Below are 24,189 nucleotides of genomic sequence, written 5' to 3'. Positions count from 1 at the left end.
TAAGCGATCCTCTAAATGTGGTATTTCCTTAGTGGATTTAACTTGACTGTCTACGGCTCCATTGCGTGTGCTCGGGGTAGAAGTTTTGTATAAATGTATCGCCGTGTTATTAAGTATTTTCCTTTAAGTTCTTTTCTCTATAAGAGGTGGAATAGAATAACCCGGTTGAAGCGTAATGATCATACGTCTGTAATGCATTGTATGTCCCATAATAGGTCCCATTCTTCTACCCTTTCCCGGGAGTCGATGACTATTCATAGCTATTACCTTGACACCAAAGAAGAGTTCGACCCAATGCTTTATTTCTGTCCTAGTTGATCCTGATTCGACATTAGAAGTATCCTTTTTCCGATCCGGTTCCTCCACCACCGCGAACCCCGGTTAGATTCAGGCATGATACACTTTTTATTTATTGGGAGAACCCAAGTACGCTCTTGCGGATCCATGAAACAACTCTCAGAAATCTTTTTCCTTTTTGGAAGATACAGGAGCGAAACAATCAACCTATTGATATTGGAAGACCAAAAAGATTCTTCCAATGTCTCATTTCTGGGTCCAATGGAATTCATAGGTATAGGAAGAAGCCCCATCAAATAGAGATTTTTTCTTTCGACCATCTTTCGATTGTTAATACGAGATATAAGGACCGCTAGATTTAGTTGACAATTCTATATCATATGTTGACAGGGAATTTTCGATATCACATCATTAAAAATAAACCGAAATCTGTCATATAATCTTCTAATGAAACAAAATTAAAATTAGATAATTATTTTGATTCAAATTAGTTTAGACCCAAAATAAAAAAAATAGTCATAGTTTGATACCTTACCAAAAAATTTACGATAAAAAATTTGAAAAGATACACGTTTTAACAACCATTATATTTCTTCTTAAATGTTTATTTATTTTGGATAAGTTATCATAACCCATTTTCTCATAAGCAACACCACTAACTTATCTCATAAACAGATTTTGGGTTTTTGCAGCTGTTTTTCATCTAAATGGCATCATTATAAATAAAAATAAAAATATAAAAATCCACTCTTGACGTTATACATTGTTGTCTGTATATAACATGTGTATGTATACCTTGCATTTTCTTCTTTGACTTCTCAATCAATCCTGGATAAGCCTCAGTGTGTTATTGCATGACAGTGCCCACGTGATATGATTGACCATGTTCTATATAGAAATATAGAAAAAAGACAAACCAGTAGTGAAGAAGAAAGATCTCTTGATATATTTGACAAGCTCTGAGCTTTCTATCCTTATCTTCACAGACATGGCTTCAAATCTAAAACTATTCATTTATCTGCTGGTTTTCTTCTTGGTTTGTGCTACAAATGGAAGTGCAAGAAAGATGGTGGGGATTTATGAGCTCAAGAAGGGAGATTTCTCAGTGAAAGTTACCAACTGGGGAGCAACTATCATCTCTGTTGTTGTTCCTGATTCAAAAGGTGTGTGCAGCTTCTTCTCTTTCACTTGTAAAAGATTTAACCAATGTTTTGTCTCACAAGTGATATATGTTCTTTTCTTGCAGGGAATTTGGCTGATGTTGTTCTTGGATATGATAGCATTGCTGAATATGTTGTAAGATTTATAGACTTATCTTTGATTTTTGTTTTGCTTCTGAGTTCTAAACTTGAATTCTTTTCCTGCTTGTCATGATACCTGCAAATGTATGAGAAATAATCAGGATGGATAATTTGTTCATGTGAATGCACATTTTGATCTAAATCAGTTGGTTGTAGAGTTCACTGGTTAAATCATAACAATGCCAAGGTATGTAATTCCAACAAGTTGAATCAGTAACAGATATATATAACTCAGGAATTGGTCAGTAGATTTTTCTTCATATATATATATATATATATATAAATAATTGCCATTTACTCTAGTTTTGGTTCTAGAGACAAGAAAGAATCTCTGCCAATTTCAGATAATTCAATTAGTCATATAGATGATCACAATGATTATATTCAATGAAAAACAAAGAAGTAATCATTTTGCTGAACAAAGAAATATATAGGCTAACCTTTCTTGCTAATAGTAAATTCAGAAGTAAAATTTTAGCTTTTCCAAGTGAAATTACTGAAAGTTATTTGTTACTCTGGGTCACAGAACAACACAGCTTATTTTGGAGCATTGGTCGGGCGTGTTATTAATAGAATCTCAGGAGCACGATTCGTCTTGAATGGAACTGCATACAGGTTATATGCTAATGATGGAAAGAACTCACTCCATGGTACTTCCATTATGGATTAATTTAATGAATTAATGGAAATTGTTTGATTCAAGAGTGTTTATCTGAATTCTTCTGTTTATTTCACTAAGGTGGACATCGAGGATTCAGTCATGTAATTTGGACTGTCCAAGAACAATCAAATGGTGAATTCCCTTATATTACCTTCTACTACCACAGTTTCGACGGGGAACAAGGTATCTTCTCTTTTCAATACATTTTCTCACTAAATTCATTCAATTGATGTTACTGACTTGAGTTGATGAATCTCACAAACAGGATTTCCCGGAGATCTCGATGTGCTTGTAACATACAAGATCTCCGGCAAGTACAAGCTAGATGTGATCATGCACGCAACACCAAGAAACAAAGCGACGCCTGTAAATCTCGGGCAACACACTTATTGGAATCTCGGTGGAGAAGGCAGTGGCGACATCCTGTCTAACTCCGTCCAAATCTTCTCTTCAAAAATGACTCCATTGGACAAAAACCTCATACCTACCGGAGAGATCACTACTGTTGCAGGAACTCCATATGACTTTCGTAAGCCTATGACGGTCGGGAGCAGAATCAAGGAAACCAATGGAGGGTATAATATCAATTATGTGCTTGATTCTCCGACGGAAGATCAAGGCATGAGAAAGGCTGCAGTTGTTAAGGATAGCAAGACTGGTCGAGTACTTGAATTGTGGACGAACCAGCCAGGAGTGCAGTTCTATACTAGCAACTACTTGAATGTCAAGGGGAAGGGCGGACATGTGTATAACCAGTATGGTGCGCTGTGTTTAGAGACACAAGGGTTTCCTGATGCTGTGAACCACCCTACATTTCCTACTACGATTGTGAATCCTGGACAGGTTTACAGACACTACATGGCACACAAATTCTCCTTCCAGTAGAATGTAAAGTCTATGAAGGCCGGTGTTTGGGTTACTTCTTTGTGGTATCAATGGAATAAAGTGTATGTAACGGTTTATGTCTACCAAACAAAGTCTCTAAACAATGTCAAGTTGCTTGAATTCAAAGATGGATTTATCAGCACAATGATAACTACAGGCAAAAAACTAACACAATAAAGAACATTTATCAATTTACGAGCAAACTGAGTTGAGGTTTACCTCAATTGAACTGAAACCCGGATCCCTTTTAGCTATTCTGGTGATTGCCATGTCATCTCTTACTTCCTTGACACTATCCCACTCTTCAATTGTCGCAAGAAAATTCGATTTCAGTATGTAGTTTCCACTATGCTCAGGTTCTAACTCGAACAATCTCGACAGTGCCTGACTTGCTAAATCAGCCTCTCCTTGATCTTGACAAGCTCTGATCAGCGCTCGCCATATCACAGGATCTGGTTTGATGGGCATACTCATTATGAAATCAAAAGCATCCTTCACTAATCCCACTTTGCATAATAGATCCACCATGCTTCCATAGTGCTCCATCCAAGGATCCACACCATGTTCCTCAATCATAGATTTGAAGCACTGCATTCCCTCCATTGCTAACCCTGCATGACTACAAGCATTCAGAACATTAAGAAAGACAACTTTATCAGGCTTAAATCCCTCCCTCTGCATCTGTGAGAACCGAACAAGGGCCTCAACACCATGACCATGTAGTGCCAATCCTTGTATCATTGAAGTCCAAGAAACGAGAGTTCTCACCTTCATCTCTTCAAAAATCTGACACGCCTTCTCTATATTTCCACACTTACTGTGCATATCAATGAGAGCATTCACCATACAAACACTATCCATGTATCCATTCTTTTCGATGTACTGATCAACCCAATTCCCTAACTCTGAATCTCCCATTTTCGCGCACGTAGAAACCATACCTAACATGGTCACTTCATCTGCTCTCACATGCACTGCCTGCATTTCCTTAAACATTGCCACAGCCTCATGCAAAAAACCATTATAACAATAACCACTGATCATGGAAGTCCAAGTGATCACATTCCTACTTCTAATCATCCCAAAAAGCCGTCGAGCACTAGATAAACACCCACACTTTGCATACATATCGATCAACGCATTACTCAATATCATATCAAATCCTAAAAGATTCTTTATTGCATATGCATGCAACAACTTCCCTTGTTGCAGAGCCTTCAATTGACAACAAGCAGATGCAACACTAACCACAGTGACTTCATTAGGCCTAACATCCTCTGCAATCATGGCATGTGCACCTAGAATGGCTTCATATGGGTGATTTCTTTGGGCATATAAAGAAACAAGAGCATTCCACAGAACCACATCTCTTTGGGGAGTTTCATCAAACACCTTCTGTGCAGAGACAAAATCTCCAAAAAGTTCCATACATCTTCAAAACTGCAGTCTGTATTACAACCTCTGATTCAAACCCTAATTTAAGAACTTGTGAATGCACTTGTTCACATCCAGTAACACTAATCATGAAGAGACCACAAGCCTTGATGACAAACCCTAGTGTGTGACTATCAATGTTCAGACCTCTCCTTCTCATGCATGCATAACCTAAAAGTACTTTTCTTGGAGCATTACTTTCCAGGAATCCTCTTAAAACACTGTTCCATTTGAAAGCATTCCCTTTCATGATGCAAGTCATCATGTTGTTAATTGTTAACTATTAACTACTTTTGAGCACTTTAATGGAGTTTAGAACAAGAGAGAGCATTTCTGTAAACTTTTGATTTTAATCTTTATTGACAAACAATGTCTGGATGTTGTTATAATTTTTCTAAAATGAATAGAAACTCTAGTTTGAAAAATTATGCACATTGATATGAAATCAGTGGTTATGGATCTTTGTTGTTGTTGTTTTTTTTAGTTGTATTGTTCTGTTACAACTGGCCTGTGCAAGTCCTCTTCTTTCTCTCTCTCTCCTGCTCTGTCTTAGTCGTCTGTTATTGTTTTCGGCTTTTTCACTTTTTGAATAATCAGTGGTTTATCCACTTTTATAAAAAAAAAACCTCATATTCTACTGGTATTTGATTTTAATGTGAAAAATGAAGATGAAATAATTAAAAAAATTTGAGTTTAATTACTGAAAATAATAATTATAACGGGTTATTGGTTTCGCCCGCGCATATCTTTGTCGTTTTTGTCAAACAAAAAAAAATGTATATCTAATTTAATTGAATAGATAACTAAAAATAGTCAAATAATAAGCACGTTGATATACAGATTTTGTGTAAATGGCTTGCTTCGATCTTTTTAGATGCAGTATAAAATGGAAATAAAAAAAATTAATTTTAATTCTTTATCCAGAAAATAAAGGGGGAAAGTTTTATTTTTAAAATAAAAAAAGAGTTTCAAAAAATTACATCTAAGATTTAAGTTACGATAGTATTCTTTTTATATTCTGATGAGATATTTTGTCATCTATTAGTGTGCTATTGTTAATAATGTGATATTTAATTATTATTATTATTATTATTATTATTATTATTATTATTATTATTATGTTTTTGCCAATGATATTGTATTGCTTGATAAAAATAGATCGAGAAGGTGCTAAATTAAAATTGGAGATGCTTTAGAAATTAAAGGTTTCAAAATCAAAAATTTTGAAATATAATTTTAATAATAAAATGAATAAAAATAAGAGATGAGTTAAGAAATATTTTATTAAAAAATAAATATATTGACATAAATTAGAAGTGGGGCATATAACTAACAAATTAAAAGAAAATCAGTTAAGATAATATCTATGAGCAATGTCTTGGCAATTTGTGGTTGTCTATAGTAAGAAAACTAAAAACTTTCTAAGTGAAAAAAGTAGACTGATGAAAAAGTAAATCTAAAAGGTATTTAACACAAATTTTACGTAATGATACGGCAAAAAGAGCTTAGTTTATCCAATTTTTTGACTCACATAACGGATCCTAAGTAGTAAGGATTAATTATTCACTGTACACTTTTTAGTAATGTTAAAGCACAATAAATTTACACATCGCCTCTACAAATAACAACGGTTAGATTATGATCTAATGACTACCATCAAACGAACCTAGATTTAAAAAAATAAAAACAACTACATAAATCAATATATTAATATATGTAGGTCACAATGACCAAAATTTTATACGGGGTGGTTGGGTGAGATGAGAGGGTGTTGATTTTTAAAGTATAAATGAGCTCAGATGACTTGGTTTATACTTCTGATGGATGATCTGACGATTCAGATTTCATTACACACGTTATACTGATTTCGAAGGATATGTTTTTTTAAAATATATATATATATATTTTTTAAGTACAAATGAGTTTGAAACGGTTCAAATTTACATAAATACTGTTCTTATAAACAGTATTCTGAGTATTCAGATTCTATCACACACAATTTACTATTCATCACACTTTATTACTGATAAAGTTTACTTTAAATGTCACGTAAAAATAAAAATATAAATAAAAGGTATACATACACCCATGGTGGACTGTTTTCACTTTTCATACTTGGGGCTTGCCAGCTCAAGCCAAACCTTGAGAGTGTTGACATGATAATTGGGGTAATGGAATCAAGCTGTGGTGCACTGCTTGTGTTGTGTATAATTAGTAAAAGAATATATATATATATATATATATATATATATATATATATATATATATATATTTTTTTGTTTTCCATAGACACTCTTGCAAAATCTCTTAATTGAAAACATGTCCTTACAATCATTGCATCCATTAATGACAGATTTCTTTCTTAAAAGATGTAAAAGAAAGTATGAGATTATATAAAAGTGTATGCATTGGCTTCTTTGCTGAAGATGACCAAACTTTGAAGCTAAGGTTGCCAACTTGACTTATGTTACACTAACATTTGTCACACTACTCAATACACTTCATTCATTGTCATTTAAAAAACTCACACAGTGAGTATTGTTTTTCTGACAACACAACTTAATGCAATTCACATGCAAAAGATGCTTGTCAGATGCCATCACCATTCTTTATATATCTAAATAAATATAAACAAAAACAAGGTCCACTCTTGCCTCTTGGTATAACATATGTATATATATATATATATCAGAAAAGCCTTAAAAACAGCCTTGATATTTAGCTCTTACTTTTCTTTCATGGATAAGTCTCACAGTGTGCTTGTCTGCTATGCTCCACATGTTGGTATGACCATGTTCCATATGGAAAAATAGAGATAAAAGACAAACTAGTGCATTAAAACCTTTGAAAAATCTCTTCATATATTTGCCAAGAGCTCTCAGCTGAGCTTTCCATCTTCCTTGTCTTCTCAGTAATGGCTTCAAATATAAAACTATTCATCTATCTGTTGGTTTTCTTCTTGGTTTGTGCTTCAAATGGAAGTTCAAGAAAGATGGTGGGGATGTATGAGATCAAGAAGGGAGATTTCTCAGTGAAAGTTACCAACTGGGGAGCAACTATCATTTCTGTTGTTCTTCCTGATTCAAAAGGTGTGTGGTTCACTGGTTCTTCTCTTTCACAAGTGATATATGTTCTTTTCTTGCAGGGAATTTGGCTGATGTTGTTCTTGGATATGATACAATTGCTCAATATGTTGTAAGATTTATAGAGCCTTCTCTTTAATCTTGTTTCTGCTTCCAAGTTACAACACCTTGAATTCTTGATTTTCATGCTTGCTTGTCATGATACCTGCAGATGTGTGTTAGAAATAATCAAGATGGATAGTTTGTTCCTGTGAATGCAAATGTTGTTGTAAATCAATTGGTATAGAGCCTGCTCCTTGAATCATAACAATGCTGATGTATGTAAGTCCAACAAGTCAAGGAATAATAATAAGTTTCGTATCGATGACGGAATATATATGTATATATATATATATATTACTCAGGAATTGGTCAATAGATTCTTCTTTATATATATATATATATATATACAATTGCCATTTGCTTGAATTTTGGATCTAGTGGCAAGAAAGAATCTGCAGCTGATTTTAGATATCTAATTAGATTCAATACAAAACAAAGAAGCAAACATTTTGCTGAACTTTTTTCTGCAGAGTTGGTTGTCCAACATAAGGACTGACCTTTCTTGTGCATTGAAAATTTAAAAGTTAATTGTCTGCTTTATTGAGAGTTATTTACTATACTGGCTCACAGAATGGCTCAGGTTATCTTGGAGCATTGGTCGGGCGCGTCGCTAATAGAATTGGAGGAGCACGATTCGTCTTGAATGGAAAAGTATACAGGTTATATGCTAATGATGGAAATAACACACTCCATGGTATTTACATTGTGGATTAATTCGATGAATTTAATGGAAATTGTTTGATTCAAGACTATTTTTATGAATCCTTCTATTTATTTCACTAAGGTGGACATCGAGGATTCAGTCATGTCATTTGGACTGTCCATGAGATATCAAATGGTGAATTCCCATATATTACCTTCTACTACCACAGTTTCGACGGGGAACAAGGTCTCTTCTCTTTTCAATACATTTTCTTACTAAATTTATTCAACTGATGTTTCTAACATGAATTCATGAGTCTTACAAACAGGATTTCCCTGGTGCTCTCGACGTGTTTGTAACCTACAAGATCTCCGACAAGTACAAGCTAGATGTGATCATGAAAGCAACGGCAATAAACAAAGCGACACCGGTGAATCTCGCGCAACATGCATATTGGAATCTCGGCGGAGATGGCAGTGGTGACATCCTATCCAACTCGGTCCAAATCTTTGCTTCGAAAATCACTTTGGTAGACAAAGAACTCATCCCTACAGGAGAGATTGCTACTGTTGCAGGAACTCCCTATGATTTCCGTACACCTATGACAGTCGGGAGCCGAATAAAGGAAGTCAATGTGGGTTATGATATCAACTACGTGCTCGATGCACCCAAAGATGATCAAGGCATGAGAAAGGCTGCAATTGTTAAGGATAATAAGACCGGTCGAGTACTTGAATTGTGGACAAACCAGCCAGGAGTGCAGCTCTATACTGGTAACTTCTTGAAGAATGTAAAGGGGAAGAATGGACATGTCTATAACCAGTACGGCGCGCTGTGTTTAGAGACACAAGGATTTCCTGATGCTGTGAACCACCCTACATTCCCTTCTACAATTGTGAATCCTGGAGAGGTTTATACACACTACATGAAGTTTAAATTCTCCTATTAATAGGATGCAAACTCCATGAATGTTGGTGTTTTCGGTTACTTATTTGTGATATCGATGGAATAAAGAGTTGCCAGGTGTTCAAATCTAGTTCAGTTGTGTCAATGGAATGCTTATTTCAATTTCTCAGACAAGCTTTCATTGAAGTGTAATAGTTTATGTCTACTAAACAAAGATGGTCTATGAATGATGTCAAGTAGTCTGAATTCAAAGATGGATTTATCAGGACAATCATAACTGCAGACAAATCAGAAGCTCTTTGATATAAACTGCAAGAATTACATCAAGACGAATTTTATTCTTGTCATCATCATTCAAGAACAAAATGATTAATAAAACCTCAAAGTACATCAAATCCACATTGCATGCACTCCAATGAATCACAAAAACACAAAAAAATCAAAAATTTACTAGGAAATCAGATTCAGAAAGGGTCCTCTCAAAGTAGTTCATGCTTAAGGTCTAATTCAATCAAGATAAGAATCCATTTAAATAGCCAAATTCTGATCCCATGATCTAGGTTTAATTAAGTATAATATATACACACATAATTTCAATTTTCACATAATAAAAGTAGTGAATGCGCAACAGTTTATACACAAAAATTGCTAAAAAAAACAAGAGAATGATTGAAGAAATTCAAGTGATGCATTCTTGAATGGGTGACAAATAATATACAATAACTCAGACTCATTGTGATTTTTATTCAGTGAAGATGGGGAGAATACCGAGGAGAATACCGATTTGGAGGCAATGGAGATACTGATGGAGTTGAATAATGTGGTGCAGGTTGACGTCTCATCGGTGATTTCATCGCAGAATAGTGACGTTTGGTTGCTTTGTCATAATACGTATTTACTGCATCTCTAGTTGCATGGAATTGTAGTTTTGCCAAGCCTTTTGGGTCTTGTAACTGTTCCAATGTTGCTAAAACCTCCGACATGCGAGGCCGGAGTTTAGCTTCTCCACTGATGCACTGGAGGGCGAGACTAGCGACAGCAAAGGCGCTTTTCTTAGGATACTGGCCCTCCAATTTGGTGTCCATGATACGGAACAACTTGTGTTTGTCACAGAGGTATGTTTTTGACCACTCTACTAGATTCTGCTCAGTACTAATTTTGTTTTTGTCAAGAGCACTACGGCCGGATAAGAGCTCTAACAACACAACCCCAAAGCTGTAGACATCAGCCTTTGCAGAAAGTCGGCCTGGTAATAACAGAACAATGTCAGTTAAAATGGTACAATGGCAATTTTCAACTTTCCATTCAACTGTGATACACATCGAACTTGAATAGGTGGAATTGAATTCGAAATAGGATTATGTGATCTATTAAGTGAAAGTATACAGATTTCTAAAGAATGGAGCAGAGTAAAAACCTGTGGCCATATACTCCGGAGCTGCATATCCCTGAGTACCCATGACTTGCGTGGAGATATGAGTTCGATCTCCAGTAGGACCAGCTTTTGCTAAACCAAAATCCGAAAGTTTGCCATTGAAGTCCTGCATTTGTAATTATTTAAAAAAAGATATAATCGATATTCACAAAACAAAAGTGTTTCTTGAGCATAAGTAGATAATATGAACACCCATGTCAGGTACATACCGAATCAAGTAAAATATTTGAGGCCTTAACATCTCGATATATAACTTGTGGCTCTGCGTTATGCAAATATGAGAGCCCCCGAGCTGCACCTATAGCAACTTTTATCCTAATTGCCCAAGAAAGTGGTTGAGCACCTCCTGATGTAGATAATTAATTCACATCAAATTTACAGTTGATGTAGATAACAAAACACAAGAATTAAACATCATGCATTAGAACAACTCACTACTAAATAAGTGATTCTCCAAACTGCCTTTCGGCATGAATTCGTAAACCAGAAGTCGATGATCACCCTCTTGACAGTGACCAATGAGCTTAACAAGATTCGGATGGTGAAGTTTACCAAGATGTTCGACTTCAGCCTGCAATTATTCATGATTACACATGATCAATATTTTGTGCTCAGGAAAGTATTAAGAAGCTAAAAAAATTGGTAATTTATGTTTCTTAATTGTTGAACCTACCAACCATTCCTTGTGTCCTTGGGAACCCTCTGTTTTCAGCCTCTTGACAGCAACAACCAGACCGAATCCAGGCTTCGAGGGAGCAAAAGTTTGCTCATCTATCCAACCTTTGAAGACACGGCCAAATCCTCCTTCACCAATAAAACTATCTGGGCGAAAATTTCTTGTGGCATTCTTCAGTTCATTGAATGTGAAGATCTTCAATTTTGACGATGACAATATCCCGCCTTCAGTTCGTGGACTAGGAAGTTTGTCACAAGTACTTTTGGAACTATAATGAGCCGTCAAAATCGAAGACACTGAACTAATATTTGTTTTGCCTGTGAATTTTGAAGGCTCTATTCGTTTAAGAAAAAGCATGAAGCTTAAATCCTCTTTCTTAAAGAAGACTATCAAAACCTCAATAAAACAGTTCTACTAATCCATCTGAAGGAAACAAACCAAAAAGCCAAAATCCAAACTAAAATTATAAAAAGGAAATTGAGAAATCTTGGAAAAAAGAAATTTGTGAGCTAGTATGAAATTATTCCTAATGTAACACAGAAGAAAAGATAGCAACTTTCCATTTTTCCAATTTTCAACAGCATCATTCCAAATATGTCATTTGTGAGGACCTTATCAAATTAGTTTGAAAAACTAAAACATCAAGCTCCCAATGAAAGAAACAGAGTTATCAAATAAACACCCACAGAAAAGTACAAACAAAAACATAATTTTTGGTCTTTAAAGTATAAAAAAGCCTTTAATTTTGAAACTGTCAACAGTGAATAAAAAATAATCCAACAAACAAAAGTCCAAAAAAAAAAGATTTTCCAAGTTGACAAACTGAGACACTCAAAAGAAAAACAAGAAAACAGAAATATTTTGCATTATGATGGAAAGAAAATCTAAAACTTGAACAAGATAATAAAGTAACGATGTGATTTAGCTATTCATTTATTGATTTGCTCATTAACAACAAAAGTACATCAAATGAAGCAGCAGAAGAGATCTTTACCAGAAGAATTGTGAGGGATATGAGAGCTCTCAACCCTTGACGAAGTGTGCACACAGTTTCCCATTGCTTCTTCCCTCTTGTTAACAATTAAACACCAAAGAGAATTCCAAATGCCAAAACCACAAAGACATGGATAGGAGATGGATTTTTTTTCTGTTGTAACTAATTCAAGTTCCTAAGAATCCGGAACCAGACCACGTAATGGAAATTTCTCCTTTAAAATCAAATATCAAGTATTTCCAAACAAAAAAGAGCAAATGGGAAGTTGATAAAACTCAGGTTTTTCAGGTGAAGCAGGACACCAGATAAGAAAAGCAATCAAACAACTAAAAAGATCCTTCTCTCTCTTCTTTCTTCACTTCTTATCCAAATCCAAGATTTTACAATAAGAAAGAAGGAACGAAAACAAAATTTTTCTTCAAAGAAATTAAAAACAAAAACCACCTTTCCTCTATGACTCTATCCAACAACAAATAAACTTCAAGACGTGATTTTTAAGATGGATTTCGCTTCAAACACAAACTCCAACACTTCTCCAAAGAGAGGAAGAGAAAGAGAAAGGAAGGCAGTGAGAAAGCGGAGGGAAAGGTCTGAAGAAAAAGGAGGTGGAGGTATCCAAGCAGCAAACGAATGAGAGAAAAAGGTGGTCTTTTTCGCTCTTGGGGGGACCCTGTGGAAAATGACAACGATGTACAACCTTTTCCTAATGGATTCATTCAACTGGCCAAACACTCAAATATAAATTTATATATATATATATATATATATATATATGAGCACAGGTAATTTACTACAGTTGGATTTTAATCTAATGGATGTTCATTGTTTAATAAATAATGATATTATATTTATAAAATGTATCCATTATAAGAATTTTTTTTAATTTTTTTTATTTTATTTCACATGAATGGAATTTTATATATATTTTTTTTTTAGATTTAGAGCCAACTATTTTTAGTTGCCGTTAGGTTTTAGGTGTTATACGAGGAAACTTCTTACATATTTTTTTTTATTTAATAAATTTAATAAGAAAAGATTAATTATGCATTTTCCTCCAATTTGATTCAGAAATTTGATCATATGACTTACCCATATTTATAAAATATATATATATATATATATAACAAAGTTATTAAAATATTTTTGTCTCCCATTTAAAACTTAATTTATAAATTATTACAATACAAAATATATAAAAATATACATATTTAGATTTTTATTTTTTATTTTTTTCAAAGTGTGAACAAACTACTAGTCCTAGTCTATAGCATGCACAGGCGTGGCGGATATAACTACATATATGTATAATGAAATTTTTTTCAGGAGAAAAACATGCATTATTTCAGGATTTTGCAAGGAAATAATATATGCATGTTTTCTTATAGCTGTTAAATCATTTCCTTTATTTAAGCAACATAGAATACTCTCTCAACAACAACAATAGATAAAAACACAATTCAGTTGTAAAAGTCACTCAAAGTATTGATACTCAAATTGACCACATGAAAAGTAAACCAAAAGAACAAATGGAAAAAAAAAAAAAAGAAAGAAAACATGTCACCAGTCACAGAAAGCTTAGTCAAAAGATGTTATTCTCTTTCCTTTTCATATTATTGCGTGCAAATGCTGCTTTTTAGCCTGTCGGATTTACTTCTTCTTCAGAAACATCAGCCAGAATTACAAAATTGGTCATTCTAAAATATTCAACGCAGCCGGAGCAGCCAAAAGATTGATAACCCAGCAGCATTGACCATATTAAAAATAACATTAGTGTGAGAAGTTCAAATCACGAATTCAAATCCCTGACACAATGGTGGTATCTGATCCTCGGTTATGAATGTAGGCTTGCAACCCAAAATACAAATCACTAGGTAAGAATGCAAAAACCGGATGATCAATTTTAGATCCGTACACACTGCCAATACTGCATTTATCGCATTTGTCAATATATATATATATATATATACACGAAATTTAAACCTCAGCGTTTGTAGAACGCAAATAAAAAAAAAAGCAAGAGAGAGATAGAAACAAAAAGAGCGGGAGAGAGAATGAAATAGATGCAAGAACAGGACCATTGTATTCGGTGGTTGATTGGATGCAGGGGTGTAGATAACCTTTGACGACTGTGATTGTCTCATACGATTTTGATAAGAGTATTGTGTATATCACTTTATATTGTGTATACATATACTGTTTATAATAATGAATGATTTTATCGCCAGGCTTATCTATGAACATTCGTAGATGACTAACATATATATATATATTCAGAGCATGAATAAAATTAAGACTAGGAAGAGTACATACTTAGAACATATAATCTAAAATCAATCAATAAACCGACTTAAATGAGAATTGTGTTGCAAGAAAAGTTCATGGGAAGGCTTTTGGTTGTTGACTGAGCACAATACATAAAAAATCAAAGTCATGCCAAACTTTTCATTAATTAAATGTTGTGCATGCGTGATGGATGATTTATACCTGATGAAATACTTCTAGAATGATTTCATGTTTATCTTCGGACAATAAATAGAAAGAGATAGATATAACTTTTGCTGAAAGTTAAAGCCTAACCACTAGAGATGCCAGAGCTTGTGGACAAGAGAGTTTGCATCAGAGTACCTTTCATTCATCTTCTAGTGGACCTTCAATGGTCTTTGTTGGCTCTGGTGCTTCATTGTGGGAGCAGTGGGACATACCCTGTCTCTTCAACCTGGAAAAGTCACTGACCTTAAAAGAAATCAAGTCAATTTGATCACATTCATTCAAAGCTTTAAAAGAAAGAACCTGGAAAATATTAACTTGATTGGAAGTCTGAATAGAATTTAATTTAGAAACAAATTATATGTTTGATTTCCAGTATTCATACTACAAGGAGATTTGGATGTCCAGCACTGAAAAACAATGGAAGAAGGAGAGCTTATCTCATTGTTTAAAAGACCACTTCTCTGATATGTTCCTGGTGTGGAATATTTTCTTGTATTCATTTGCTCTCACTTAAATTACGAATGCAGATTGGCCCGTCGAGCTGCAAATACAGAAAATAAATTCAGTTTTAAACATTCCAGATGAGATGCATTGACAATTTATAAATGACCAAGAAGATTATGTTAACGTATCAGCATTTTCATGGTATAATGAATTGATGATAACATATGGAAATTTCCACATTCAACTTGTATCAAAGTCTGACTCTGCAACCATCCCTCTTTTTTCCCCTTCTCGAATAGTTTCATCATCTTTCAGCAATGATATTAAAGCCATTAGTGGCCCCTAAAGTAAATATACATATATATACCCCTAAAGTATACGACAATTGAACTATGTGAATTGGTAATTTTGACCACACATCCAACATGGATGCTGATTTGGCCAGACACAGATGGCACATTTACATGAGTTTAATTAATATAGTATAGAAGGCAAGATGAAAAATTTTTTACTTGAAAGGTCAACATAAACAATGAAACAAACTTTGGAGCTCAATCCAGACTTTACTCCATAGAAATCACTATTTCAAAGGGTCAAACCTCAAAAAACCTGAATTGATATAGTGTATGTTTTAAGTTGAACAACTTTTTGGCCCCTCAAACAGATCCAGTTTAGGATATTTATGATATATTTATAATGCCGGAAGAATATGCATCCCATTAACTTTGTATGTTAGGTTGCAATCTCTTTCTTGCTTTCTAGGTAAAATAAAAATATATTATGAAGCATCTTTGAATAATGATTAACTCCAATAAGACTGTATTCAAAGTGGAAGCATAATTATCTAAACCCTAAAGAACTCAAGTCCTCGATGACCAGTTACTTATGAAGCAAAACATTCACACAAAGGAAGAGATAACATTAAATAACGTAATTCAATAAGGCAATGTTTGGTTCCCTGTATTTAATATCAGTGCAAGTAAAATAAACGTATTGTATTTCAAATTTCAGCAAGTTGTTTGGTTTTCAAAAATCTTATATGCTTATATACATCCACAAAATATTTTTATTTGCTTATATGCCCTGGTGATTAAATCACTTTATAATTTTATAAAATTATAAATTTTTTTCCCCCTTTTTTTCCATTTTGTAAGATGAATGAAATAAAATGGGTAAGGTTTTGTTCTCTTACTAAAATATTTTAATTGAATTTTGGTCATAAGGTATATATGCAAATAATAATGATTTTTCAGGGAATATGAGTTAATGGGTATATAAGCATTTACACATTTGTATAGCGGGGTGGAAAAAAAACAAACAAACAGACAAAAAACAAAACCAAAAAAAGAAAATCTAACATAATGATCTCTTTTCAAAAAACCCGTTTTTATAAAAATAAATATGAGCTAAGTGATGGAATATACATGCAATTTAATTTATTTCAACGGCCAAATTTAGTTGTGAGTTGAATTACATCAACTTAAGGTTATGATGTAAATGCTTTTACATGTTAATGGCAGACTTATACCAAGCCAAACATTAGAAGAAAAAAAAAACCCTGTTAAATAACTTGCATCACAACTACTTACATGCAACCAACCAAACAGCCCCTAAATAAATAGCCTCTTTCAAACAAGTTCAACATTAATGAAGTCAATGTTTATAATATTTCAAGCATTTGGAAATAAATGACAAGATATATAACCAACATTGAACTGCAAGATTAACTTACTGACAATGAATCACCAGTAATCATTGCATGAGCAGACTCCGTTCTCAAAATGGTGAAACCTCTTAGCATCCCGTGCAATGAGCTTCCGTCCCAACAATTTTTGATATAATCTTCATAGCATTATGACAGTCGCCACATACACGAAGATTTTTAATTATTCGCAAATCTTGGCGTGCAGCGCTAGTCATTACTCCATGTGCAACAGCCAGTCTCTCACTGTGATAAAGCAAAGCTTCTTCCTTGGATTCCTGGTCAATGTCATGCAACACAAACCTTGTATCTGGGACATAACCAGCCTCCTTCATTTGCGGAGCCAAACCCCGTATCTGTTCATTAATCTTATCAAATTCGGGATGGGACCTATCCCCCGCTCGGTACTCATGTACTCTGCTTTTGACCTCAAGCGGACTATTCTTTTTCTTTGCTTTCTCCTTTGCCAGGTCTGAGGCTTTCACAGGCAAGAGACCCTTACGACACTCTTCAGTCAGCCTGGAAGAATCCATGCTGTCAACAATCTCAGCACAGTGATCACCAAGCTCTATGTTTCCATTGGCTCTACATAGGTTCATCAAAGTTTCCCAAACAAGAACACCTGGTTCAATAGGCATTTTTTCTATGAATTCAAAAGCTTCATCTAGATAACCACTTCTCCCGAGCATATCCACAATAGCCACATAATGTTCCATGCCAGGAGAAATGCCAAAATCTTTTTTCATAGATTCAAAATGCAGCATTCCTTCATCAACCGCACCTAGGACAGCACAGACTGAAAAAACAGTGACAAAAAGGCTCCCATCAGGCTTCAGATCTTTCTGCTTACATTCATTAAAAAGATCAATTGCATCCTCTCCAAGACCATTATTGGCAAGACCAGAGATCATAGAATTCCAGGACCCTAAATCCGGATCTTGCATGTTCTTGAACAGATGATATGCATCCTCCATGGAGCCACACTTGGAATATGTTTCTATAATCTTGTTTTGAACATCAATTTCAACATCACATATTTTTCGTGAGATATAATCATGAACAGCCTTGGCTTCTTCCAAGGTTTGAGAATCCCCACACGCTTGCAATAACTGCATACATCTTGAAAGATCCACGACCACACCACTCTTTTCCAAGCAAAGCCAAAGTTTCAATAGCTTCCTTCATGTTATACTCCTTGCAAAACCTATCCAGATCATCAAGAGTGCGCATAGGCTGGAAAACTTGACCATCTGGTGGTTGCATACTATGTCCATCATTACCAATCGAATAGTATTGCCCTGATCCATTTTGGAATGCAGTGGAGGTTTGAGGAAAATGTGAATTGTCAGGTTCTCCTACACTGGAGTTTTGTTGAAATGGAGAAAAATTCTCAGTATTCTTCCCATAGAACCCACTTGGATTCTGAGAAGCTCCATCATTACGCTGAAAAATTCCCATAGAATTCCTCTGATGGCCATTGGGATCCTGGTATGATAAATTTCTTCCATAATTCCCGCTTGTATTCAATGGATATTCTCTTTGGCTTTCTCTAAAAAATCCCATCATGGTTCTTCTGATGGAAATCAGCAGCATTTCCACCATCTTTCACATTTGAACTAGAATATTGCTCCCCAGGACTTGCTCTTGGATACCAATTGGGAGTCTGCTGATCAAAATTTCCAACACTTCCACCATAATTGTCACAAACATCATTCACATGGCCACCAGAGTTGACATTTGGATTTGAATACTGATCTCTGGAGCTCCCTCTCAGAAACTGACCTGAAGTCTGCTGACCAAAATCACCAACATTTCCTCCATGATTAGCATGAAAACCATTCACATGTCCTCCATAATTCACATTCTGATCAGAATATTGATCACGTCCAAAATTACCAAAATTTCCACCATAACTCTGATGAGCATCACTAGCATGTCCTCCATAATTCACGTTCTGATTAGAATATTGATCACGTCCAAAACTACCAAAATTTCCACCATAATTCTGACGAACATCATTAACATGTCCTCCATAATTCCCTCCTGGAAACTGACCAGAAGCCTGCTGACCAAAACCACCACCCATATGTTCTCCATAGTTCACATTGTGATTCGAATACCGATCTCTAGGATTCCCGCTTGGAAATTCATTGGCAGCCTGTTGAACAAAATTTCCAACACTTGCTCCATAGTTACCATGTGAGGTCTGATGATATGACTCCCAAGCCGCCCTGCCACCATTCCCATTAAACTCTTCGAGACCACCCCGTCTTTGAAGAAATTTCCCACTAGGACTGGACACAAACCCGTCCTTTCCATGAAATCCATCATCAGGTTGCTGTAAATTCCGCCCAATTCCTCCATTAAACCCATGAGTATTCTGTGATAAACCCCCACTGTAATCACCATCCGCTGAATTTTTAGAGTTCTTCGGCAACTCCGGCACGAGATCCGACCATTGCGCAGCGGTTCCCAGCCGCCGATGGATCAAAGGCGGCAAATTTACAGCATTCACAAGAACGCGCTTCCTATTCGAACAAAAAGGGGAAACAAGAGCGGATTGGGGATTGAGGGTTACCTGGGAGAGCGCCGAGATCGATTTGATGAACAAGATTGGGGCTTTCTTCGTGTACATCGAGATTGAATCCAAAATCTTTAGCTTTCTCTCTTCCTCTTCGATTTCTTGTGGGATTTCAGCGCGATGGAAACAAGAAAGTTCTCTAAAACCCTAGAAAACCCCAAAACCCTAATTTTTTTAGGTTTGAGTGAACCGGACCGAGTCAAAAATTCGGTTCGGTTTGATGCTTGAAATTCTAAAAATAAATAAATAAATGATAATATTCATAATAAATGCAATTGAATTTTTATATATTTAGTCACACTTGTTATATTTTACAAAGCAGTAATTAATACTATTCATATTTATTTTGTTGTATTTAAAAACAAAATTTTATTAAATCCTTGGATTTTATAATTATATATATATATATATATAAAGATAAATAAACCATTCAATAAAACAAAGAGAACTCACAAACCATACAAGAGCGATAACGACAAAAAGTAATACCCAACGAACCACTAGTTGTGGAAACACAAAGAGAAACAAAGAAAAGCGAGAGCAAAACACAAACTAGGAAAAACAAACTTCCTCACAAAACCCCACCACAAGACAAAACTCCTACCCCATGCCATGATCCTACACATCAGCTCGCAAGTGATCACCACTAGACTCCAGAGAGTGAGGCCCTAAGAACTCGAGACTGCGCCGAATGGAAGAAATGAAATTTGCAAGTTTCTCTCTTGTACCCTCCCCAGCTGCTAAGAACCAAGACAATATCATATGATCAATTTTAACAATAATGGCATGAGATGGCACAACATGGGCATTAAAAATGAAATTATTTCTAACTAATCAAATATTCCACACACACAAGCTTTTACAACTAGATCACCAATATTCTGTTGTGATGGTCTCAAAAGTAACCTCCACGAATCCCACAGGTGCAGCATCGAGTGAGGCGACTCAGGCAGCTGCAGTAACCTTTTAAATACTCCTAAACTTGTTTTGCGAAGTTGCACTTAATAAATAGATGGTCAACAGATTTGATCTCGGCATTCCACATCACATAAGTGGCAGTCAAAAACCTGTTACATCAGCACTCTCTAGATTTTCCAGGGAGAGAATCTTGTTCTTCCACACTAGCCAATTGAAGAAGTTAATTTTTTTAATTTCATTCAAAAATAAATACATCAATTTTTTAAAAATAAAATTATATATTTTCACCCATGTACCACTTCACCATTTTTTAACTTCATATTAATCTATAAAAAAATTTAACTTCATATTAATCTATAAATTTTTTTATAAGTATATGTGCATCATTTCTCTTCTATAATTTTTTTTTTACGAATATCAATAAATAATATTTCAACTCATATATCCTCACCTTGCATGAAGTGAGATTCAAATCACAAACACTTTACGCATGAAATCCGATGCCATCGACTAAACTATGGTTGGCTCTATTCAATAAACTCATTTAACATTTATTTATTTATTATATATATATATATATAACACAAATAAACTAAGAAATACTCACATTATTGACAACCATGAGACCTATGAATAATTCTCACTTTTGTTTTCCCAAAATAATAGAGACCCTTTGATTGTTATACGGAAACTTCACTTTTTCTCCCTTTTTTTATGATTACAGTTGATCATGCATCATATAATAGAGACGAGAGCTAGACTTATCCCTGTTTGAATTTATTCTATTGATCAGTAAAACTTTAATCAATGAATGTGAATTAATAAAATTTCATGCATTGAATAGTACCATATATGCACTGATTACTCTATCTCTTAAGAATTTTTTTAAAAAAATAAATTAATAAGAGAAAAACTATAAAATTCCTTCCATTATAACAAGGAATCCAATGTTCATATAAAGTTAAACTGATACCTCCCTCCATGTTTAAGAGATGAAGTCTGGATCATGCTTGAAGTTAAACCTTTGAGTTTATCTCTTAATTAATAACATGCAATTTAGATGCAAAAATACAAAACTCTTCATCTTTGATAATAACATTAAATATATTCCCATCAAATAGTGAGAAAATGAGCATTATTTCATCTTTATCTACATAAAACTGAACAAAATAAAGCAAGACATGTAATCCTTATTGAGTTCAAACACATGGCAAGAAACCGGCCCCATCGCGATCATCGTCGATGATGGATAACATGTTAGCGAAACTCTCATCAGGTAAGACTATTTCTTCGGCTTCTTCTTCAATCTTCGAGCAAAGTGCAAGTTCATGATCAGTTTTGTTTGAAGACAAGAAGAATGAGATGCTTTGTTTGGCATCCAAAGATGTCTCAATGCTTGACATTGTCCTTAATATGCCCAAGTTGAGCATGTCAGAGGTGTTATCACTTGTGTTGCTACAAGATCCTTCATTGTCTTTAATGGCGTTATTATTGATTGCTTCTGCTACTTCCATCCCTTTTCAATGCCAATATCTGCAGTTATTAAAACTCAGTTGAGTTAACAAAATTATTATGATCGATCTGAGTGTTTTAATTACCTCTGCTTGAAGCTTAAGATTCTCGGCTTGCAAGGCTAAATTCTCCGATTTAGCCTCCTCGAGGAGATGTTGTAGGTGATCGTAATCCTTCTCTAGTTGCTTCGTCTTCCACCGAGCTCTTCGGTTCTGAAACCAAATGGCTATTTGTCTCGGTTGAAGGCCGAGAGCTTGAGCTAGCTGCATTTTTCTCTCTGGCTCTAACTTGTTACCGAATTCGAAGTTTTTCTCTAATGTTCTCACTTGCTCCACACTCAGTCTCCTTTTCTTCTCCCCTCCGGTTGAGCAATCATCGGAGAAATCATCGTCTCCGTTGTGCTCTTCGCCCTCTTTCCTCCACACCATTGCTCTAACACCTTCAACTTAAACAAGAAATCAAGAAACTGAATACCAATTCGATCAACTTCCAATAATAAAAAGATATATATATATATATATATATGTAATTAATTACCTCCCAAGTCTTGAGGATTGGAATTGAAGAAAGGAGAGTTGAAGGTGAAGTCATTGGACAAGATGAAGTTAGAAGGGAAGAAGGAAGGGTGCATGCCATTGAAGGCCATTTGAGCTTCAAACATGGAGGGTATATTGTGAAAGGGAAGGGAAAGGGAAAGAGCTAGTTATATATAATATATGTATGATATGAACTAAGGAAAAGACAGAAGAAAAACATGCATATAAGTGTTGAAAGAGAACCAAGAGGATCCAATTGATGTTCTTTTGGATAACAAGCAGTGAAGTTTCATGCATGTAATGTTAAGTGTTGTTACTTACATCTTGTGATTCTTTTTTCCTTTTATGAATGATGATGTCATCATGAAGCATCTATGGGATTGGTGCCTATTGATTAGTTTACATAGTTTTGGTAATTATCAATGGCATTATTTTGTTTAATTATTTAGATTGTTTGATTGTTTTGATTGTGTTCATAGGGAATTAAGTAAATTCTTTTATTAGTTTCAGTTTTTAACAAAGTTTTTTTTTATTATTTTTTTTATTATTATTTTGTATAAATAAAATCATACTTATTAAACCAAATTTTTTTTCTGCTTAAATTAATTGAAGTTACTAACTCTTTTGGTTAAATAGAAGATATATCTTTAAACACCACTCTTAATATTATTGAAGCAACCTTAAGATAAATCATCTTTGTTACTAGAATTATATGGCTTATTATCTATTTTTATGTTTTTTTTATTTTGAACAAAACAGTTTTTATATTTTTATTAAAAAATAATTTGATTGAATTATAAATTATTTTTAGAAGTTTCTCGTAAGAAGATATTTTTTGTGTTAATTAAATGGAGGTAGGGAAAACATTCCATGAATGTTGAATGATGGGCAACCAATTAGAACAAAAAGAAAAGTTAATTTAAGTTCCTCCACTAGCATTAAAACACATAAGAGACTAAAACTAACATTAAATAATTTCTTATGTTTGAAGTGGGATGCATGACCAATCTTTCTAACAAGGTTGGTCGGCTTGGTGCTCAATAAAAAAAGATTAGTTAATTATTTATTTAATAAACTAATTTTAGAATTAGATAAAACAAAAACAATACAAGATGGCACAAGGCTCAATGTAACCTAAACATTTTGATCATTTTCAAGCTTCTCATTCATGATACATAGCAACAAATTGTATTTATTTATTATATTTTTTTATATATATATATTTTTTGTAGAAGTTGATAAATAAAAAACATAATTTTTATAAATATATATAAATAAATAAATGTGCCCGTCATGATTATCTTTGACATTAAATGCAACTTTGAATATATTCAAATTAACAAGGACAGTGATAAAAAAAGAACATTAAATGGTGTCCTAATATGCATTGATATTCCCTGAAAAAATGCTGATGCACTGCCAACTAAAATTGAGCCATTTTTATTATTCATCACATGAATCTTTGCATCCTCTTCTTCATTTATGGTTGTAAAACACATTTACTACAAACTTGGAACCATGACAATAGTAAAATATGGAAGATTGAATTTGTTGTACAATTGACTTGAGTTTTATATGTATAAACCTAT

At 34.3% G+C, this 24,189-nt stretch overlaps 6 protein-coding genes across 8 annotated transcripts; 2 read left to right on the top strand and 4 right to left on the bottom strand.

Annotated features, from left to right (window-relative positions):
* Positions 1 to 1,046: 1,046 nt before the first annotated feature.
* LOC120283908 (galactose mutarotase-like) lies at positions 1,047 to 3,295 on the top strand. Its single transcript, XM_039290708.1, has 5 exons — positions 1,047 to 1,460; positions 1,544 to 1,593; positions 2,125 to 2,248; positions 2,338 to 2,442; positions 2,525 to 3,295. The coding sequence occupies exons 1-5, from the start codon at positions 1,286 to 1,288 to the stop codon at positions 3,142 to 3,144; spliced, it is 1,074 nt and encodes a 357-aa protein (XP_039146642.1). The 5' UTR covers positions 1,047 to 1,285; the 3' UTR covers positions 3,145 to 3,295.
* Positions 1,546 to 4,931, bottom strand: LOC120283905 (putative pentatricopeptide repeat-containing protein At3g05240). Its single transcript, XM_039290704.1, is given in 3 exon segments — positions 1,546 to 1,674; positions 3,364 to 4,563; positions 4,565 to 4,931. Coding segments are annotated over 3 exon segments (1,488 nt in total). The 5' UTR covers positions 4,844 to 4,931; the 3' UTR covers positions 1,546 to 1,665.
* Positions 4,932 to 7,271: 2,340 nt separating this feature from the next.
* On the top strand, positions 7,272 to 9,442 carry LOC120283909 (galactose mutarotase-like). Its single transcript, XM_039290709.1, has 5 exons — positions 7,272 to 7,667; positions 7,724 to 7,773; positions 8,334 to 8,457; positions 8,548 to 8,653; positions 8,737 to 9,442. Exons 1-5 carry the CDS (start codon positions 7,493 to 7,495, stop codon positions 9,353 to 9,355), a joined length of 1,074 nt encoding a protein of 357 aa, XP_039146643.1. The 5' UTR covers positions 7,272 to 7,492; the 3' UTR covers positions 9,356 to 9,442.
* A 397-nt stretch (positions 9,443 to 9,839) lies between these two features.
* LOC120283906 (probable serine/threonine-protein kinase PBL3) lies at positions 9,840 to 12,751 on the bottom strand. 3 transcript variants are annotated; one of them, XM_039290705.1, is made up of 6 exons: positions 12,418 to 12,751; positions 11,421 to 11,758; positions 11,183 to 11,318; positions 10,957 to 11,093; positions 10,730 to 10,853; positions 9,840 to 10,558 (listed from the first exon to the last, which is right to left on the bottom strand). In XM_039290705.1, exons 1-6 carry the CDS (start codon positions 12,479 to 12,481, stop codon positions 10,059 to 10,061), a joined length of 1,299 nt encoding a protein of 432 aa, XP_039146639.1. In that variant the 5' UTR covers positions 12,482 to 12,751; the 3' UTR covers positions 9,840 to 10,058. The 3 variants fall into 3 exon arrangements, with proteins under 3 accessions (XP_039146639.1, XP_039146640.1, XP_039146641.1); XM_039290706.1 differs by having other exon boundaries at positions 11,421 to 11,740; XM_039290707.1 differs by having other exon boundaries at positions 11,421 to 11,647.
* Positions 12,752 to 15,199: 2,448 nt separating this feature from the next.
* LOC120283904 (pentatricopeptide repeat-containing protein At2g25580-like) lies at positions 15,200 to 18,807 on the bottom strand. The gene is given in 3 exon segments (XM_039290703.1): positions 15,200 to 15,448; positions 17,084 to 18,207; positions 18,209 to 18,807. Coding segments are annotated over 2 exon segments (1,509 nt in total). The 5' UTR covers positions 18,656 to 18,807; the 3' UTR covers positions 15,200 to 15,448; positions 17,084 to 17,145.
* Positions 18,808 to 21,741: 2,934 nt separating this feature from the next.
* Positions 21,742 to 22,710, bottom strand: LOC120283619 (homeobox-leucine zipper protein ATHB-13-like). Its single transcript, XM_039290324.1, has 3 exons — positions 22,602 to 22,710; positions 22,151 to 22,503; positions 21,742 to 22,085 (listed from the first exon to the last, which is right to left on the bottom strand). Exons 1-3 carry the CDS (start codon positions 22,708 to 22,710, stop codon positions 22,041 to 22,043), a joined length of 507 nt encoding a protein of 168 aa, XP_039146258.1. The 3' UTR covers positions 21,742 to 22,040.
* Positions 22,711 to 24,189: the final 1,479 nt, after the last annotated feature.

The sequence above is a fragment of the Dioscorea cayenensis genome, chromosome 19, assembly GCF_009730915.1.
Source record: "Dioscorea cayenensis subsp. rotundata cultivar TDr96_F1 chromosome 19, TDr96_F1_v2_PseudoChromosome.rev07_lg8_w22 25.fasta, whole genome shotgun sequence".
Taxonomy (NCBI): Eukaryota; Viridiplantae; Streptophyta; class Magnoliopsida; order Dioscoreales; family Dioscoreaceae; genus Dioscorea; species Dioscorea cayenensis.
Note: the sequence above shows the minus strand (reverse complement) of the source record. Positions and strands in the feature narration are given on the sequence as shown.

Excerpts from the sequence above, each read along its gene's own strand:
- LOC120283909 (XM_039290709.1), top strand. The coding sequence starts at position 7,493 with ATGGCTTCAAATATAAAACTATTCATCTATCTGTTGGTTTTCTTCTTG. Across the intron at positions 7,774-8,333 it reads ATACAATTGCTCAATATGTT|AATGGCTCAGGTTATCTTGG; the intron begins GTAAGATTTATA and ends ACTGGCTCACAG. Across the intron at positions 8,458-8,547 it reads TGGAAATAACACACTCCATG|GTGGACATCGAGGATTCAGT; the intron begins GTATTTACATTG and ends TATTTCACTAAG.
- LOC120283619 (XM_039290324.1), bottom strand. The coding sequence starts at position 22,710 with ATGGCCTTCAATGGCATGCACCCTTCCTTCTTCCCTTCTAACTTCATC. Across the intron at positions 22,504-22,601 it reads CAATCCTCAAGACTTGGGAG|GTGTTAGAGCAATGGTGTGG; the intron begins GTAATTAATTAC and ends TTTAAGTTGAAG. Across the intron at positions 22,086-22,150 it reads ATCTTAAGCTTCAAGCAGAG|ATATTGGCATTGAAAAGGGA; the intron begins GTAATTAAAACA and ends TAATAACTGCAG.
- LOC120283908 (XM_039290708.1), top strand. The coding sequence starts at position 1,286 with ATGGCTTCAAATCTAAAACTATTCATTTATCTGCTGGTTTTCTTCTTG. Across the intron at positions 1,461-1,543 it reads TGTTGTTCCTGATTCAAAAG|GGAATTTGGCTGATGTTGTT; the intron begins GTGTGTGCAGCT and ends CTTTTCTTGCAG. Across the intron at positions 1,594-2,124 it reads ATAGCATTGCTGAATATGTT|AACAACACAGCTTATTTTGG; the intron begins GTAAGATTTATA and ends TCTGGGTCACAG.
- LOC120283906 (XM_039290705.1), bottom strand. The coding sequence starts at position 12,481 with ATGGGAAACTGTGTGCACACTTCGTCAAGGGTTGAGAGCTCTCATATC. Across the intron at positions 11,319-11,420 it reads AAGGACACAAGGAATGGTTG|GCTGAAGTCGAACATCTTGG; the intron begins GTAGGTTCAACA and ends GAATAATTGCAG. Across the intron at positions 10,854-10,956 it reads CAAATATTTTACTTGATTCG|GACTTCAATGGCAAACTTTC; the intron begins GTATGTACCTGA and ends TTACAAATGCAG.